General features: G+C 37.7%; 1 protein-coding gene across 5 annotated transcripts in view; it reads left to right on the top strand.

Moving 5' to 3' along the window:
* ORC5 (origin recognition complex subunit 5) overlaps positions 1-18,369 on the top strand; it is a 74,586-nt gene extending 56,217 nt beyond the window's left edge. For 4 of the 5 annotated variants that reach the window (XM_049814249.1, XM_049814252.1, XM_049814248.1 and 1 more), the window contains 2 exons: positions 13,540-13,652; positions 17,274-18,369. In XM_049814249.1, the coding sequence (XP_049670206.1) occupies positions 13,540-13,652; positions 17,274-17,319 (159 nt within the window). In that variant the 3' untranslated portion in view covers positions 17,320-18,369. Of the gene's footprint in view, positions 1-13,539; positions 13,653-14,178; positions 15,642-17,273 lie in introns of those variants that run through there. The other variant, XM_049814253.1, reaches the window with a different exon arrangement.
* Positions 18,370-19,088: the final 719 nt, after the last annotated feature.

The raw sequence follows: 19,088 nt of genomic DNA, 5'->3' as shown, positions 1-19,088 counted from the left end.
GAAAACCGAGTTTTGTTGTACATATTCACTACTTGAAAAACCTCCCCCACTGCTTCCAAAATGTCAAAGCCGAGCACAGGGATTTAGCCATACAACTTCTATTGAGATTAATTGGATTTGTATGGCTAAATCCATGCAGTTCTTCTGAAAATATTACAGTCCCTTGTATATAAGATATAACAATATGTTCACAAACAAAATATCACAAAGAATATTTGGACAGAACAGTAAAATCAGGTTTAATTTATGTTTGGAGATGAATAACTTCTGGTTTACTATAAATGTAAGGGTTCCTGTTTAAGTATACTGAGTGAATACTAAGCATGTGCTGTGCTTGCCTTAGGGCTTCATTTTTTTTAAATGCGTGAAGCATTTACATAGGAGTCTTCTGTACTTAACTCAGGAGGGGGAAGAGCATTTCTGATTCATTAATCCCTTTTTCTTTTTGTAAGTAACTGGGTCCTTCTCATCATGCACTCAAGAGGTGTAAAATATACAAAGAAGTGGGAGGGACAAGCAAAATGATGCCTGGCTTGCTATAAGGTATAAATTCAAAATCTATTTCTCTTTGCAAGATGAAAAATAGCAAGGGGAAAAAGGGCAGCACTAAATTTACTGCATGTGCTTGCATGATATGCAGGTTTGGGATAATTATTTTCTCTCTTGTTCAATAAAGTGAGTTGTTACCATGGTAGCATTCATATTGCACAATTTCTCAGTTATAAAATAAATTAAGAACAGTTTTAGAGACAGAAAAGTCTTTGTATTAATGTTTGTTCTGTTCTGTTTTTTGGTCTGTGTGGGTTTTGGTTTTTGGGGTTTTTTTTCTTTAGTGCAAAATTGTGTCTTAGAAATGCAGTTCCTGAGGTTAGGGTCCTAAAATGATTCTTGAGATGATCAAGTCTCGGTACACATTCCAGATTAAATCAGTTAAGTTTTAACGATATGTAGTGCTTCTGCAGGACAAGATGTGCAAGGGTAGAGATAGCTCTGGGACTTCAGTTTTGAACACTGGTTAAGCTGGAGGAGATCTGCACTGCTACTTTCCAGGGTGCTACTTCTAGTAGTAAAAACTGAATACAGCCATTAAGAGGGTGCAGGCTGCCAGGCACTTAAAAGGAATAGTCTGGATGTCCTGATCCAATAACTCAGCTCCTGGCAGTAATCACCTTGCCTGTGTTCTGTTTTTAATGTGTCATCTTGGACAAGATGTGTTGAGAACTTGTTGAAAAACAGGTCTGAGTCTTCAGTGGCAGAGAGGGAAAGGCCCCCAGGGTAAGTGTTTTCAACCAGTAGAGTATTCCCTAGACAACCTTTTGGTCTCTGCTGCTTGAGCTTCTCTTCCTGAGGAAGAGCAGACTGATAACAACGCTTCCTGGTCAGTTGGTTCTTTGATACCATTTTTTTAACATTTATTGACTGCAATGCAGATTCTGCTATGGATAATTTAAAATACATTTGAGCAATACTTCTGTTTCTACTTACTGAAGAGATTCCAGAAGATAGCCACGGGAGCTACTTACCCATTATGTAAAGCTCATGTGAAAGGCCTCCAAGGAGGTGGAAAAGCGTTGAGGATATAACACAGTTGATTGGAATGACAAGTAGCTTTTCATCAGACCCTGGTAGTGTCTTTGTCAAATCATAACTGCTTCCCCTCTGTTTCTTCAATTTTTCTCCTGTTTCTCACTAAAGTAGGCAATAGCCCTATTAGTAGGAGGGTGACTATCTTTCATCTGTGAGATCAAAAGACTTCGTTGATTGCTTGATTCTTTCTAGCTTTTTTTGCACCTTTCCATTGATCTCTTGTATGGATTTTTCAGAGTATATAGTACTTTTGGAGGCATTTAAGCCTTTTCATGGTGATTTAATTTTAACATTCAAAAAATTCAGATTTACAATTACTGAATATTACAGAAAAGTCTTGACAATTATTCAAAAATATATTAGCTATCACAACTGTCAGCTGCAAAAATAAGTGAATTAGTCATGGAAACTGAGAAATTATGTTTCTTGATTGCATCGTATTCCACTGAAACTAAAATAGGACACCTTATGTAGGTTCTTTTATGCTTTTAATCCATTCCTGAATTACGTGAAAATTGCCTTGTGCAGTACATTACTATGTTAGATTCTCTTGCTCCATAAATGACTTGTGATGATGTAGGAGCCATATAGTCAATGTTTACTAACTACACAAATTTTAACTCAATGTGTATAGCAAGATGTTTTGGGGAATCTATGGAGGGGTTGTGTCTTCGAATGTTTCTGTCCATCTAAATGATATTATCCTTGAATACTATAAAGGCAAGAGAGAAATAATAATTGGCTGCATACTGTTCCTAAGCAATGCTTCCCTTTGGCAGGTATTTAAATGGAACACACACATAGTCAGTGCTCCAAATAGCAAAACAATCCCTGTGGATTTCTTGAAATAGTATTTGATATAAAATTTCTCTCTTCCCTCATTCCAACCTGATCATTCTTTTCCTGCATATCACTTGTCTACAGATACAGCGCAGTTAAATTCATTGATCAGCGTTGTTGATGGGTGTGCCAGCATACTGGTTCACTAGTTCGTTGGTTGCCTTGGTTGGCTGCTAACTTTTTTACCCAACACGTTGTGCTTGCCAAACATGTGAGTGTCAGAAACCGGTTTTTTCCAGGTTAGAAAAGCCAAGTGAATCTAAGTGATAAATGTTATAACTAGCAGAATTTCACAGTTGCGTTAAAGGGTGACAGAAACTGCATAAAAAAGTGTTGTATTTGAAGAACAGGGTTTTTTCCTTTCCAATTAATTGCTGACAGATGATGTTTCATGCTCTTTATCTGATAAAACCAAGTATAACTGAATAAAAGATGGAAAACTTGTAGTTATGACCACGTTGCAGGATCATCTATGCAAGAGGTATAAAGATATTTATAGATATGTTTTCCAGTTGCATCTAACATATTTAATGGGTCATTGAACCTATATTTTTAATATTTCATGACTTATCAATTCATGGATGACTGAAAGCTTTACTTTCTGTAGAAAGACTAACAAAAATGGATGTTAAATTTATAGCATCTATTGTAGCGTACCTATTTTTTTAAACAAAACCAAAATTTCTCACTGTAGGTTACAACCATCAGCTTTGTGCTGTTACAGTAGGGTTTGTTTAATTGGTTTTCAAGCAACTAGAGGGGTCGACTGACTTCCTGAGTGACAGTCTTCATCCTGGTCTTTCCCTTGTTCCTGGCAGGAGCAAAATGCTATAGATTTACTGATTCAGAGCAGAATATTCTCCCTGAGGGCAAGTATTTGCTTTCCTGGCACGCTCAGGGAGGGAGATTCCAGATCTGCCCATTTCCCACCGAGAAGAGTGGCTTTGCAGAGTCCTCTCTTCCCTTGTGCTGTATGGTGACAGTCTGCCAACGCAGAACTGGAACTTGCATTCATCCTTGGTGTTTTGTCTGTTCTGCTTAAGGGTACCTGTGAACAAAGATACAGGATTATGTTAAACTTAAATTTCCTGAATTTGTTACGGAAGATTTTGAACAGAAATGTAACAGTTCCTCTCAATTGCTGTTGTATGAGAGCTTTCTTTGTAACTGTTGGTTTGCCCAGGATCCAACATCACGTATCAAATCAAATTCTAATTACGGTCTTATATGAAAGTAAATCAGAATTTTTTTTATTTCCCCTGTTTGATGGCATAAAACCGAGTGTGTATGCTGTATATGCAGCTCTTGCTGAGAGCTAGGCAGTATTGTTGTTTCTGATGTCTCGGTGTTTATGTACAGCCTCCTAATAAATTTTTCCAATGTGTTGATTAGGTGCATTAATGTTAAGTAATGCATTCAGCAACCTTTTTAGCTCCAGTTTGACAATACAAGAACAATATGAAATGTCGTATTTCAACAGGTCAGATCAATATGTGTGAAAAATTCTATACCTAATTACTGAAGTACGTGAAATGAAGATTACCAGGAGCCAGTCATGTATTTGTGTATATTGGGAAATTTCTCTTGGTTAAATTTTATTACTCTCTTCCCTACGTATCCTTTGCCAGTCCTTTCAAGAGGCAGCATATTGGGCCAGGAGGGATCTTTGGTTTGTAGCAGTATGATGGACTTGCGTACTTTAGTGATTAATAGAAGTTGTTTCTGTTTTCTTTTTTGTTACTACTTATTCCTATTATGGAACCACTGAAATGTGCAGAATTTTACGTAGTCAAAATTAATATGGTGTTGATTGCAGTCTTCTGCAATGCTTCTCACGAGCAGTTGGGATGCAGCATGGTACTGTGGAGAGTCTGTAGAGATTTGGTTTATTAATCTCAAGATAAAAAATAAATGTGTCTTTTAAATGGTCATTTTTCAGAGCAGACTCCCACTTCAGACTACAGTGTATTTTACCATTTGGCTACCCTTGTTAAAATGTCTGTGTATTTCTGAAGTATTTGGGTCAAATCTTCCTGGGGTGGTGGTTTAAAAATTCTTAATATCTTGTTTCTTTATGCAAGATTTGGATTGATATTCTTTTAACATTTAATTATCATAATCATCCAAAAATAAACTGCCATTAAGACATATTGAAAATCTTTCTTTTTTGGAGAAAGCGAAGTAGTTTAGTCTTAGAAGTTACTCCCAAATATCTGATTATGAGAAATCTCCTTTAATTTCATGATTTCTGCACATGGCATATACAGAGTACTGTTTTTTGTCCTCAGGACAGGTTAGAAATCCTAATTGCTTTAAGTATTTTTGAATACAAAATTATATTTGCAAACAAAACTCCTTCATATAGCAGTAGAAGTCTAGTAACTCTGTGTACACAGTTCCATATTTTACTGATATAGCATTAAAAATTTTGGGCCTTCTCTAAATGTAACAAGTCCTATCAGTATCAAAGATAGTAGTATTTTTAAGGTTACTTTTTTCTGTTCTTCATAGAACTTGTCTTGCAATATCTAGAAATGCTGCCATTATGGGACAGGTGTTATAAAAGAAGGACCAAAAAAAAGGGGAAATTTTCTAGATTTGGGGATTTAAGGTTATATGCTTGATCAGTTGCACAAAGATTTGCTTCTGGAAAACAATCTTTGTGTCTCCTTCCTCATTGTTTAAAACAAGCTTGGAACCCGAGACCTCTGATGCAGAAAAGAATCAGGGGGTGGCAGAAGGATACTTCTGTTGGCTGCCTATTGCCTCTGCCTTGAAAAGTAGCCAGCCTTTGTCTGGTGTCCACTTTATGAGTCTACCTGACTTAAGTAATCAAATTAACTGTAAACATCATTCCCCAAGTGTTTCTTTGACCATCTGTTACCATCTTTAGTCGCTCTGATTTTAAGGTATGAAATAGAAAGGCGAGTACTTTTGAATTATCTGTCTATAACTCATATCTGTAGTCCTACTTACGAGTGCCTTTCATAGGTCATTATGGAGTAAATTAGATGCATGCACCTCCACTAGATTGCAAGTACATTCAAGCCTTGTTTTTTGCATGTTTTGGAGTATCAAAATAAACTCCCCCGTAACTGGTTCCAGGAGTCTTAAATTTCTGAAAAAATTTCCAAAGACACCCTCAGGTACAGAAAATAATTTGATCCTCTCAGGAAATATCACGTTAAGCAAATTTCTAGCATGCTTTTCAGGGCATTAAGAAGTACTTTGGGGGGTGGGGGTGGTGTTGTTTTTTTTTTTTTAAGACTGCAGAGTATGGTGAGAATACAGTAAGCAATAGTGAGAGAGCTCTTGCAGAGACCCAAGAGAAGGGTAAAGGGGAAAACACAAAGTGGCAGCATGTAGAAGATGCAGATGATATACTCTACATTTGCTGAATGCATTATAACAGCCACATTAAGTCAGACCAGAAGTGAGTTTACCCACTGTTCTACTTCTTACAAGACAGTAAAACTGTCTGACTGCTTTCCAATTAGTATCGGACATGCAGAAAAAACATAAGACTGGCAAGCAGAGAGTGAGTTTAGTCTGATGTGCGTTATACCTTCATGTTACCTGTGGCTTAAATGCTTGCTATTGAGTAGATGTTCTTTGTATTTAGCAGCTTGTGGTTGTATTTCATTCCATGAATACATCCAGTTGATTTCTTAACTCCATAAAACCCTCTACCACTGCACTAAATTTTCAGCGGCAGAGTGTGTCACAGATTAACTACAAATTTGGATGAAGAAATATATCCTTCTGGGTTTCTTGTTTGCTTTTTAAAATTCTCTTTAGTTTTCTGGGATGTTTCATGAATCTTGTTTCAGTGTCCCTTTTTAAAAAGTTGCAGGGTTTTTTGGAAAGCACTGAGTTTTGGAAGAGAAAATGTGAGGACTAAAGATAATGAGAAAGTACAGAGGAGAGATGAAAGGGTGCTCCTCTGATGAGTCAAGATTTGCAGCTAGTCAGACTCGCTGAACAAAAAAAACCCTAGAAGACAGACTGCTAATTGAAGAGAGCGGATTCTAAAATATAAATATGAATTCTAGGGCAAGGTGAGGAAGTTTCTCCTCAATGGAAGAAAATATATTTGCTTCACTTAAGTTTGAAGATAAAAGCCACAGGGAGGCCAACTGCAGGAGAATGTGCTAGCAATAAGGCAGCTTCTAGTATGCAGAAAGGTGTTCTGTGGTCTGAAAGACAGGAGGGGGTGGGATGGTGTGGAAAGGGTGGAGTGGAAAAGGAGAAAGGCAAAAAATTCTCGCTTATGCCTTGAATAAGTCTATGAAATTGGCAACACTTTTTGTCAAATACTATTTAGTGTAAATGGGACACAAAAAATAAGACTGAGTGGTGGAAGACAGAAGTGGTGAACACTGATTATACAGTGTGGAACATAACGTGTAAAAATTCTTATGATCTGTATAGTAGAAACTGAAAAAAGTTTTGCAGTGTAAAATTCAAGGTTATATGCCTTGGGCTTAATAAACTTTTCTTCTATGAGGATATGCAAGAAATACCTTGAAGGTGGTGAGTATGATACAGAGTGGGTTTAACATCATGAAATTCAAGGTCATATACTTGAGAGTAAATAAACATTTCTTGTAAAAACAGAGGGTTTGTGTTTTAGAAACTGAAGAAAGAGGAGTCAGTTTTGGCTGTCTTAATAAATGACTGAGCCACCAATATGATGAAGCTTGGAAAAAGCCAAAAGGGTCACTTGTTTAAATCTATAAATCAGACAGATTTGCCTTGAGTGAAGTGAAGTCAGAGGAGACGGTGAAGACAGAGATGCAGACTAACAAATACAGAAAGATTTCGTTAAAATATAAGAGAGTATTCAAATAAATAGATCTTGAATAAAATTATGTAGGAAACTGAAACAAGTTTTCCTATCTGTGTATCAGTAAGATTCTGGAAAAATCTTCTGTGGGAGTCCTTGTGTTGGAAGAAAAATCCTTCTTGTTTCTATGATAAAATTTAGCGCATTCATGAAAAAGATGGTATGACGTGATGGTTTCAGTGACATGGACTGATCTCAATCCAGTAAGTCCTTTATTGTACACAAGACTGAAAGTAGGCACGTTGCATGATGATTCTTAGGGGAAAATACGATACAAATCTCCTTCCCTGCCAGGCTGTCAAGGGTGCTTCTAGTAACAGCTAAACATCCCTAACATCAGGATAGAACAAATATTTTTAAATCCTTCAATGGGTGTAAAAATAAAAGAAAAAAAGATCTGTTAGCCTAAACGCCATTGTTTTTTAAAGGATAAATGGTAGCAGAAGCAGTCAGTTATTTCCTTCCCCACACACTCCCCTGCCCTGTAGTAATTAAACATTTAGTGAATATAATGCTGTCACATCTGGAATTTGTCAACACATTTATGTCTTGAAAATTTGTTCAAGTTAGTAATTAGTGTTAAATTCTGTTTGACCCAATCTGATGAAGTCTTGTGGTAAAGTATTGTCAACCCGTTGATGAGATATGCAGAAATTACTTAATTTAGAAGTGTGGTATATACTACTACAGATAAAGAAATAACATGCAAGGTCCTAGAGAGTCAACACAAAATAGTGAGGTAGTATTTATGTGGGAGAAATGAAAAAAAACCAAAAAACTAGTAGGGGACAAAGACACCAAATGCAAACATTTCTAGAAGGCAGCTTTCAAAGCAGACTGGGTCACTATGTTTACTGTGCGCTGTAGCATCCTATATGGCCACCTATGTGTGTGTTACCAAAGTGAGGGGCATAGAGTGCAAGCCTGTGGAGCACTGCCGAGGCTGTGGCTGTGATACCCCTGTTTGTTGGTGGCTCTGTTAGTGCCAAAACCACTTTGACTGCATTCATAAGGTAGTTTTAGAAAGAGTTGGATTCATTTAAGCTGAGAAAAAGGTAAAATAAAAAAGGTGAAGCATATAGTAATGAATGCTTTAACTGCACACTGGAAGGCCATAAGCAATTTGGAGGGGTGTCTCTTGTATTTTTTTTCATGCATTAAAAGCCTTGCACAAAACATAATTCAGAACCAAAACCTGACTGTTAAAATGTAAGCATTCGGAAAAGTGTTGATTTATTTTTAGTATTTTTTATAAAAACAGTTTTGATCAATTGCTAGCTTAAATATATATACTTGTAATATTCTATTGCTACCTTTCTGTATGACCTTGTCTAACAAGGCTGACATACTAAGCATAGTCTAGCTATAATTTTGATTAAAATAATTTTGAGCAGGTTTTTTTTATGCTTACATAATTTGTTCTAGGGTCATTGAATTTAACTCCAGGAGACTATTGTGGGAGTCATTTTGTCTGAAATGTGTTTTCTAAATGGCATCTGGTTTTCAAACTGTCTTGTTGCATAGTAGTGGTTTTAGCATGTGCGTGAATATAACTCTTGGCAGTGGTGGGTTTCGAACAAGTGCAGTGAGCTGCATGTTTGCTTTGAGAGCTGTGTGATGATGGTGCTGCACAAAGCACTAGGGTCCGTATAAATTTTAATACAACTGTGAAAGAATATTGTACCAGTGTCTGGTGGTACTAAATATGGAAAGTTCTTAATTTCTTGATAGGTTTGAAGTTCAGAATCAAAAAGCTGTGCGTAAAAGTAAGCCAGACTGAAGAGTTAAAATTAACATAACATCTTGGGCAAGATAATTGAAGATTATAGACTGTGGAGATGAAAAATACTTCGCAGATCATCTAGTGTGTCTCTGCCAGTTTGAAGATGTTCCTGCGTGTGTCTTTCATTAATGTTTTTCTACTCCAGTTTAAAGTGTACCACTTGGTGAGATTTCAATCACACCTCTAGGGAAAGCACCTTTTTTTTTTTCCTATTAGTCAGCATCATTTTCTCTGTTCAGTTTTATCCTATGGGTTTGAGATGTGTCACACACTTTGTCCAAAGTCTTTCCTGTGACAGTCATTGCTTACCTAAGCTAATCATGTCTTTCCTTGTATCTCTGGTCCTAATTCTGCTCCTGTTTTGCACCTCCATGAATGTTTTCTGGCTTCTCATGCTGTCCTCGGGAAGAGCCTGGCCTTTCTCAGTGGACAGCCCTCACTTCTGGAATCCTTCTTGCTTCCATACAGCCATGTGCTGACAAAGCTGGTCTTTGTGTCTGCTCAGGGAATGATGCAAGGCCCATCTGTTAGTCCAGGCTGATAGGGAAAAAAGCAGCCTTTAAGGATGGCTTGTGAGTTGCTTGTTTTTTCCAGAGATGTCAATGTCCATATTTGACCAGCGAATATTCAGAAGCAATCTGAGCAGTCATATCCTCCTGGCAGCAACTCTCTGCTGTGCTTTTCTGATTATTCTCACCTTGCATCCAACCTTTCAGCAGCAGGTTTCTCACACAAATATAATTCAAAGAAAGCTCAGTCATGGATTATTTTTAAACATACCAGTGACATGTGTTGCTTCACATCTTTCAGATCAGTAACTTTTCTTCAGATTTTCCTGTTGTTCCTGCAGAAAATTCCATTTACTTGTTAACTTTTTCTGGTATTAAAACATCACCAGATCTGACTCTAATTTTATTAATAGCTTTAGAATATTTCTTCCAACTGCAATTTCTTTTGTTCAAAAGATTCTCAATAAATATTCTTTCTTATGTCACCCACACAGTTTTTCTGGCTTGTTTCTAGTCTGTTCTGCCAGATGTTTTTTCCCAAGCTTTTGTGATAATGAAATGGAGCCACTGTACCCATGGTATTAAAAAAATAAAAAAAGCTTTGAAAAAGTTTTTTGCTAAGAAGTGTAATTAGTTTGACATTGCATTCATATTATTCCCACCTGTGTTTCAAACTTTTGACGTATCTTCATTTAAGAACAGATTGCCTCCAAAGCTTTAGAACACCTGAACTTTTGAAGTAGTAACTTTTTTGGTGCTTAAGTTATAGGTGGCACTTGGACCTTAACAGTTAATAGAATATGAAAATTGGTGATTTTTAAAATTTTCCTGCAAATAGGCTGTCTTAAACCCACTTCATTCCACTGTATCCTGCTTTACCAGGTGAATGCCCTAAGTAGACACAGAGAAAGAGACTGTTTATATAAATGCAATTTTATGCAAAATGACTCAGCTCCAGAAGCAGTTAGAATGAAAGTTAGATCTGGTAATGATTTAATACCATACAAAGCTTTTTCTTTCTTCCTCTGCTACCCCTACCCCAGTTAGCTGTTACATGTTCAGCGAAGAGGCACTCAAACCCCTTGCGGCAGGAGGGAATTGAACCTTCTGTATCCTAGAAGACTTCTTAACCTTTTGGTGAAGACAATTGTCTTATTTTTATTAATCAGGTCTAGACAGATGGGTTTAGTGCAAAATATTTGAGGAACTTAATAATTATACATCTGCCACAATTGAATCTAATCTTCTAACAAAGCAATTTATTGCAAAAAAATGTGTGTTGTCCAATACTGTGGCTGACTTATCAGCAGGAGAATCCTGCTATATTGTATAAAGCAGAAAAAAATGAAGAAGTCATTGCTTTGGGGTGACAAAACGCTCGTGCTGGTTTTGATTCTCCCTGAACCTGTTGAAAAAGCTGTGCAAACAGAGCTCCAGGCTTCTGCCCCCGCAGCATGCAGGCTTTTGGATTTGTCCTTCGGAGATCTCTGCCCTTGTCCATGTACAGGCTAGGCATCTCTAACTAGGCTTTGAATTCCACCCCAAAGATTCACAAGTTAAGTATTTTAGCTTCTAACATTTGGCTGTCTGTAGGGGAGCTGGTCCCTGTTACCCCCCCTTAGATACACGTTCTTTCTCTTTGTCTCTGCTGAGCCTCTCTGGAGATAAAATTGTTTCCTACCTGCATGAATTGAAAATGGTAGTTCTCTCTACTTCTGTCTCTTTAAGCAATCTCAGGATCAGGACTCAACTGTTTCAGCACTCACTTCCCTGTGATGACATTTTTATTAAACTAAATAAATAGAGGATTTGTGAAAGAAATAAGTAAAGGGTTGCGGTTTGCAAAGTAAGTTTGTGTTACTCTTACGATCAATAGCTTCATTGTATATTGAGTCTTCAGAGTTAATGTATTGAGTTAAAAACATTAATGAAACTTAGTGTCTAGTCTGATGCTATTTCAGTTTTATTGAGTCAGCCTTTAGTAAGGAATTTTATGTTGCCGACCTCATGTTAGACACATAGCATTTGGTGCTAGTTGGAAAAGAAAATGGTTACAATTTGTTATTACAGTATTGCTGGAACATTTGTAAGGCAGCAGCAAGGTCAGTTTTACATCCCACATAAAACTGAGATGAGTCCAGCTCCAAACTATCTAGGCTTTTGCTGTCCTCATTGGGAGCTTTTAGGAGCCTCCTGCCATTCCTTCATTGGTGATTTCTGAATGCGAGGCCAGCTGCAAGTATGTCCTGCAGAAGTGATTTGCCAGTAATGGTGCATGGGGGTGTAAAATAGCAGTTGTTAGAGTAGATTACTCCATAATGCTTCTTCACTGAATGAATAAGGACTTTGTTGAATGAAGAATGTAGAAAAATGTGCTCTCAAACTCAAGAGTATTTTAAGAAAATAAACACCTAACAAGTTTGAGGCTGATCCCAATTCAGTGATGTTCAAAGTGATTCATGAACTGGACTTTGACCCATTTTCCGTATGCTAAGTTCAGTTTTCCTAAATGCTATCAGTGCTAACAATTTGTAAATTGTGCTACTCTTTAATGTAATTTATAGACCTGAATTAAGTAAATGGAATTTGTCTTTGTGAATATGGGTAGGCCAGTATTCCTTAACCAAACTCCACAGACTTTGCAGAATGATGGCATCCAAACTGTTGTTGTCTAATGTCATATAAAAGAAAGTTAAGCACAGGCTGTTAGAAAAATTGTTTCATTCTTGGTGATGGTAATTTTTTCTACTTTCCACAGTTGGTGTCATTTTTCTATATTATGTCCACTTAAGGGAAAACTTTAATAATTATTCCTACCTCCTGCAAGCACTGTCACAAATTCGAAGGCCAAGTTCACTTTCAGCAAAAGAGTGGGGTTATTACTGAGTTAGGATTTTATTTTTTTTTTGATTGATACTGGTAAGACCTTGCTGCTGCTTTTTATAGCAGTGTGCTTCCTTGAAGGTTTGAACTGACACTCTTTCCTAATACATTTATTCCCAATACACTTATTCTTCACAAATTCCTTACTATACTATTGTCATTACACACAGATAGGTCACAGTTGGCTGGGTTTTTTGAAGAGTAGGGCTGTGGGCAGATACCAGTTCTTCATAAAATGTAACATTGTTGCCTTGAATTGTCAGTGGCATCTATACCAAAGGCCAGGGAAATCTTTACTTGTTTTCTCTTTTACCTCTTTCTTTCCCCTGGGAGCTCGGAAGAGGTAGGGAGACAGTAGAATCACCACAGCATTTTTTCCTAACTGAGGAAGAATAGACTGGCTGTGCTCAATGGTTACATCCCATGACTGCACTTTAGTGATACCACAGTCATCATTTGGAGGAATGAAGATAGTTGAATATATGCTGGTACATTGCTATTTTGGTAAAATAATCAATGGTTCTGTCAAAACACTGTGTTTGTAGGCAAATTTCTCTCCTTTCAGGCTCTGTTCTTTTTAAGCACACAATTTCCCAGCCTTTCCTTTCCAACCTTCAGATTCTTTATCTGGAGTAATGCATCCATCTGTTCAAAATGTGGTATGAGCTAGCACAGGAATACCCAACTTTTGAGTGTGAAAGTTGAAGAGGAGGGTTTTGGGTATAAAGGAAAGAGAATCAGAGTCTCTACTGGTTGTCAGGCAGAGATTTGGAAAATGTTCAGCTCGTGCCTATTATTCCTGTTCCTCACATCACCTCTCTCTCTCTGATCAGAACTCCAGGATAACTCTTGATATGAAGGATGAAGGGTTTAGCCTGTGTCTCTCACTGCCTGTGCTGAAAATTTAATGGTGAAAATGTATATATGTTCCTGGGTTTGCTAGCTGCAGAACTATGTGAAAATCAGTAAGCAAGTATGAGTGACTTTCCAGAGAAATACGGGAATGGTGCCAAAGAGGGGAAAAAAAAAATAGAAATTGGCCACTGCTACTCAAAAAAATGACTAACATTAGTAATGTCTCTTGTTTGTAGATCACCTCTCTTGTGACTCTCCAGCTGTTATCCATGGTTGGCCATAATGACCAGCTTGATGGACCACGATATAAATGTACTGTATCTCTGGACTTCATCAGAGCTATTGCCCGGTGAGCCTATTAGAGATCATTTATTGTTGTATGTGCTGACTTGAAAAAGACTTCAAACCCAGTATTTGCTCGGTCTGTAGCTCTCTGCAGACCAGACCAGAAATCTATGGATATTTTCTAAGAGTGAATGAGTCATCTTATTTATGAGAAGTGTTGAACTTGAGGTAAGTATAGTCCAATCCTGTTTTGAAAAAAATTTATGTTACAGTGGCAGTATGTGTTACGGTAACATACTGTTTTTGTGCTTAATAAAGGTCAGGGACTTCATGTGAAAATACTGCTCTAAAAAGTTCCATTTCATTACCAAAAGGCACACTATGGTATTTGAATCTGAAATGATATTTAGTTCTTCACAGCGTTTGTTGTACATATGATATAAAAACTACATAGATTATAAGAATTCTTTCAGACAGTCTATCCTGTGTGATCTGTAGTTGATACAAACTAATTCAGTAAATGAACATAGGTACCTCAACAGCTCTGTTCATTCAGAACCTTCAGATTTGGAGTCTGAGAACAGTTTCAGGTCTATCAGGAGAGATGGTGATAAATTACAGACAGAAATGCATGCAATACATAGGCAACAATCAAGCCTATGTCTCAATTTTATGAAATGCCAACAGCATTACCTCACACCTGTTGCTGCAGCCAGCTTATTAGCAGGTCTTGGATAAAGAGTCTGTAGCCAGAACAGAGCCCAGAAATGACATGTGGCAAAAAAGGAAGAGAAACATTCTCGAGACCATCTCTTCTTTATAATGTGCGACTTAAGAGGAATCCATGGTGTAGACTGTATCCCATAACCTCCGTGCACATGTTGCTCACCTGAGCTATTAAATGTCCAATAGCCTTGTTGGTAAACCCCACACATTAATTTCAATTTGCAGTTGGACAGGCCATACAACGAAACTTCATCTGGTTCAGTCCTGGCTGGACCACACTGCCAGGACCTCCACGGCTTCACTATGTCACTTTCCTATTCCCAGCAATAAAGTCACTTGTGAATGATGCCCTGAAAAAACTCCCACTGGTACCAAGTACAGCAGACCATCTGCTCAGCAACATGGATCATTGTGTACACAAACATCCCCAAGTTCTTGTCTCTGCTCTAACTCCTACGGTGAATACAGAGACCAGTTCATTAAACTCTGTATGGACTATGAGGATCCTTGAATTAAGGCACTTGAAATGACAGCCCTCTCCTTGCAACTTTAACATCCTTAGAAGTTTCATTGGCTCCATTAAAGTTGCTGGAAAGGTAGAGATGGCCAGAAAACAGGACCCAAACTTGTGCTATGCAGCTTATGCTTACCAGAGAAAGTAGTTGTGGGAGATGCTATCACTTCAAATCTCAGTGCACAGTATAGTGCTTTGGCTTGCTTTCCTTTAGGTCACGTGTGTGTATATATATATCCTGACTGACTTTTCCTACGTGTTATGAGGAAGAAAGCAGGTCTTTTTTTCCTTGTCCAAGTAGTTTGGAAGTGTTTATATGCTGCCTGGATAGGGCCAAAAATGACCTGACAGATTTTATTGGCCTGTTCTACTTTTCTCCTGTTCCCTGCTCTCCCCCCTTTTTTTTCGTGCTTTGTTCCTTTGTTACACTTCTTTTCTTAAGTATCTTTTGCAGCCTACAGTCTTTGTAAATCTTTGAGGATGATCCATAAAGTTACAAAGGTTTCATGAACCCATGATAAATGGGCTTCCCCCTTGTCTTGATGGGACTAGCTACAGGGCGAAGGCATGATGATCTGTGCTTTAAGAAATTTCATTTTCTAGCTGTACTGTAGTCTTACAGCTGCCTGTAGTTTTTAACCACTCGTGGGAGAGGTTATATTTATTGCAGAGAAGGAACTACTTCATCATTTCAACCAAAATACACATCAAGTAAGCAGCCCATCTCCTCATTCTTTTTTCTTTGTTACTGTAATAGTAGTAAAGTAATTTTGTTAGTCACTAGAATCTTCAGATACCTCAGCCTTGTTACAATCTCAGCCTTGCTACTCCAGCATATTTCCTAATGGAAGAGTGAAGAGTGTAAAGAGCAGGACAGAAAATGATGCTCTCCCTCCCCTCCCCACTCCCATTCAGGCTGTTCAGATTATCATTTCATTTTCTGTATTTTTTTAAGCAATAGTGGGGTTTGCATTTAAAAAAAACAACAAAACAAAAGCCACCTGGTTTTGGAAGAGTGAAAAACCTGTGTGTCTTCCTGGTGGCTTTTAGTGTGATAACTGCAGGCCGTGCACAGTCTCTCTCCTTACTACCACAGAACCTCATGTCTGGCTCTATTCTGTTGCATATATTCAGTCTTTGCAGAGATATTCCCGTGCTTTTTACCATGTAGTATTTACATGCTTAGCCGAAGGTAAGGTTAGGCATTTCTTTGTTAGAAATTTTTAATTTCTGTTTTAAGAATTTCAGACCTAAGTGCATAAATTTTCTGTAGCTGAAGTGGGGATCTCTTAATGTTTGTTGAATGTAATGCATCTTTTCATATAGTGTCTAATGAACCCAGTTGTTATGACAGGACGACTGTGTTTCATTTAGTTGATAAGGTCAGCATTTGTTAGAGTGTGTGATTTTCTTTCTGTGGAAAGCCTTGTAACTAAAGCAGTTTTCTTGAGTGACACAATGTCATGTGAGACAGTTAATTTCTTTAATTTTGTCACTGGATTATTAAGTAGACTCAAACACAGTATTTCTTGTTGGGGATCTTGGGGATTTCTGAACTTTTTTCTCTACCCAATATGATGTTTTATAGAAACTTTTTGAAAAGTGGGTTACAGGATGATGCATGAACAGAGAATATTAAATGATTGTAGTCTAACAAATAAGACATTCAGCCAGTTAATCTCACTTAGCATTGTGAGCGGTTATTTTTGCATCATTGAATTCTTTTAAAAAAAAAAACTTTTAATTTTATACTTGTCATTATATGCAGTAATTTGCATTATTTATTCAAACAGTAAACCCCTAAGTCTGAGTGTTAGATTGTATAGCAGAATGAGTTTAGAGACAAAAAAATAATTATATGTTTTATTCTACTGCTGTTTCATTCTGCCTGCCATTAAAGTACAAAAGTATACATTAAAATCTTATATCCCATTGAGAGGCATTCTTGGATTTTTCAAATTTAGCTATGCACATGGGTCAACTAGTGTCAAGACTGAAAGAATGCAGACTGCAAATGAGTACAGATAAAGGAGTTACATAGTACATGCTAAAACAGGTGGTTTGGAAGATGAACAAAACATTCAATAGCATAAAAGATTGCTGCTTTGCATCACCAACTAGAGTATCATGTTTACCATGTGAAAATATAATCTTATTAATTTTGATGTATTTTTACTGCTTGATGATTGAAATAAGACTCTTCCAGTTTTTACTAGAAATCTGCTTTATTTCTTTTTTAGAATCTTACAAAGTTTAAATAATCAGAAGACAGGTACTGTAAATAACACTAAAGGTTAAAAATTCATTCATCTTTGATTGCATTTCTTTTGGGGATATTGCTTGATTTTGGTTGTGCAGAATGTCCCACGTGTGCTGTCTCCAAACAGGTTAAAGTCTTAGCACTGTTAAGATGATTGCTCTAAGATACTGTGTTTTTGTTTATAGGACCGTGAACTTCGACATAATAAAGTACTTGTACGATTTCTTGTGAAAACAAGCTTCACAGCCATATGGACACTGTGACAATGACTAAGGCAAGCTGTGTTCATCTCTCTACTTAGCTGGCCAGAAAGAAGAGTATTTTGGCTCTTTTGGATTTGTCCAAACAGGTGCTGGCCCAGCATGGAACCTGCTGAAAATACTCTGATTGGTCTGGGTGGATCTGAGCAGAGGACTATTTACCAGGGACCCTGGCGTATTTGGAAGCAATGTGTTAATTATAAACAGCAGGGTTTGAGCACAATCTGTTCTACTCTTAATGATGTTATCTTAACACTGAAATTGCCTGAAACCCATTTACTTAGGACTGCATTTTGCTCTATGAACTCTCCCTAGTGCTTTGAACATGGCAGCAGCCCTTGTTTGTATGCCCAGTCTTTTCACTTCCTCTCCACAGGAATCTTTGCAATTGCCTGCCAAAGCAGCTTTTCCTGAGGCCACCATTTTAGGAGAGTGGAGTAGCAAAATATAATAAACATAAGAACATATTTAAAATCAAGCTGGTATAAATCCTTCTTTCTCTTCAGTCGTATGTAGGCAGACTGTTACACTGTTATAGGGAGATCACGATGATGGGAAACTCCCAATTAATCACCACACTGTCTTTTTTTCAGACCATTCATAAATGTTGACTCTGAATCTATTTTTACAAGGCTTTATTTTAAAAAATCATTGATTCTTAAAGTTCTATCCTGATGTCAAACTTGAAAGGTTTTATTTTTGTTTAAACATTTTATAGTCCTTTTACACTCATCCAGTTATATTAAGTGCGAATTATAATGCCATTTGGAATGAACATGCTTTAAGATACACACTGTGTAATGGCTTTTGTAACAGTATCTGTCCTGTAGAGGAGGATGGCACAGCTGCGTTTCCATCAGAAACGGAGAAATTCAACAGGTGACAGCGTATTCCTGCAGCAGTTCCCCAAAAGAGGCAGAATAGTGAATAATCAATGTGATGTTATAACATAAAACTTTAGCCTTGGAAATACATGATGGAATACACTACGATTACATTTGTTTCCAGTTTACAAGTAGAGGATTCCCAACCGCCGCTACCTTTGTGGGGTATTAAAATCGCCTGGTTCAGTTCTGAATTATTGTCTTCAAGAATCTGAAGATTTCTGTCTCCCTTTTGAAAACTCCAGGTCCCACAGCCTTTTACTCATATGTTTTACTCCTGAATGCTGGGCTTTGACTGTTTGACAGTACAAGACCATGCCATGTCCTGTGTTGACCATATGGTTTTTTTCCAAGGAAAAATCATTCTTTCCTCCCCTTGCTCTGGAGATGGTCAAATACCCTGAACGTGCATAGCCTTTCCCCACCCCCCACCCCACCCCCCACCCCCCACCCCCAATTGTGGGTGTGTAGCCAAGCTTCTGGATTCAGACCCGAATGAACAAGTTCCAGGTGAATCTATGCGACAAAAGCATCTTTCTGGCCAAGCTGTCGCTTCCCCCCTCAGGAGAGTGTGAAAGGGCAGCAATGAGTCATCTCCGTGATCCCTTTTCCTTCCTACTGCTGAGCTGAATCAAACCCTGCACCTGTCCATGAGGTGGCAACATTTGTCACACTTACTGAAGAGCTTGGATGCAAATACATAACCTGTTTTAAAATGTTTACTACCTGCTTTTGTTTTTACTAAGAATGTACATAAGGTGAACTTTGGGCTAAACTTTACAGCATCTTCCCCTTTTAGAGCTAGTGCTGGGCTGAGTTTAGCTCCTGTGAATCTCCTGTATGACCTAAGGCTGAA

Source organism: Accipiter gentilis, chromosome 11 (genome assembly GCF_929443795.1).
Source record: "Accipiter gentilis chromosome 11, bAccGen1.1, whole genome shotgun sequence".
Classification (NCBI taxonomy): Eukaryota; Metazoa; Chordata; class Aves; order Accipitriformes; family Accipitridae; genus Astur; species Astur gentilis.
Note: the sequence above shows the minus strand (reverse complement) of the source record. Positions and strands in the feature narration are given on the sequence as shown.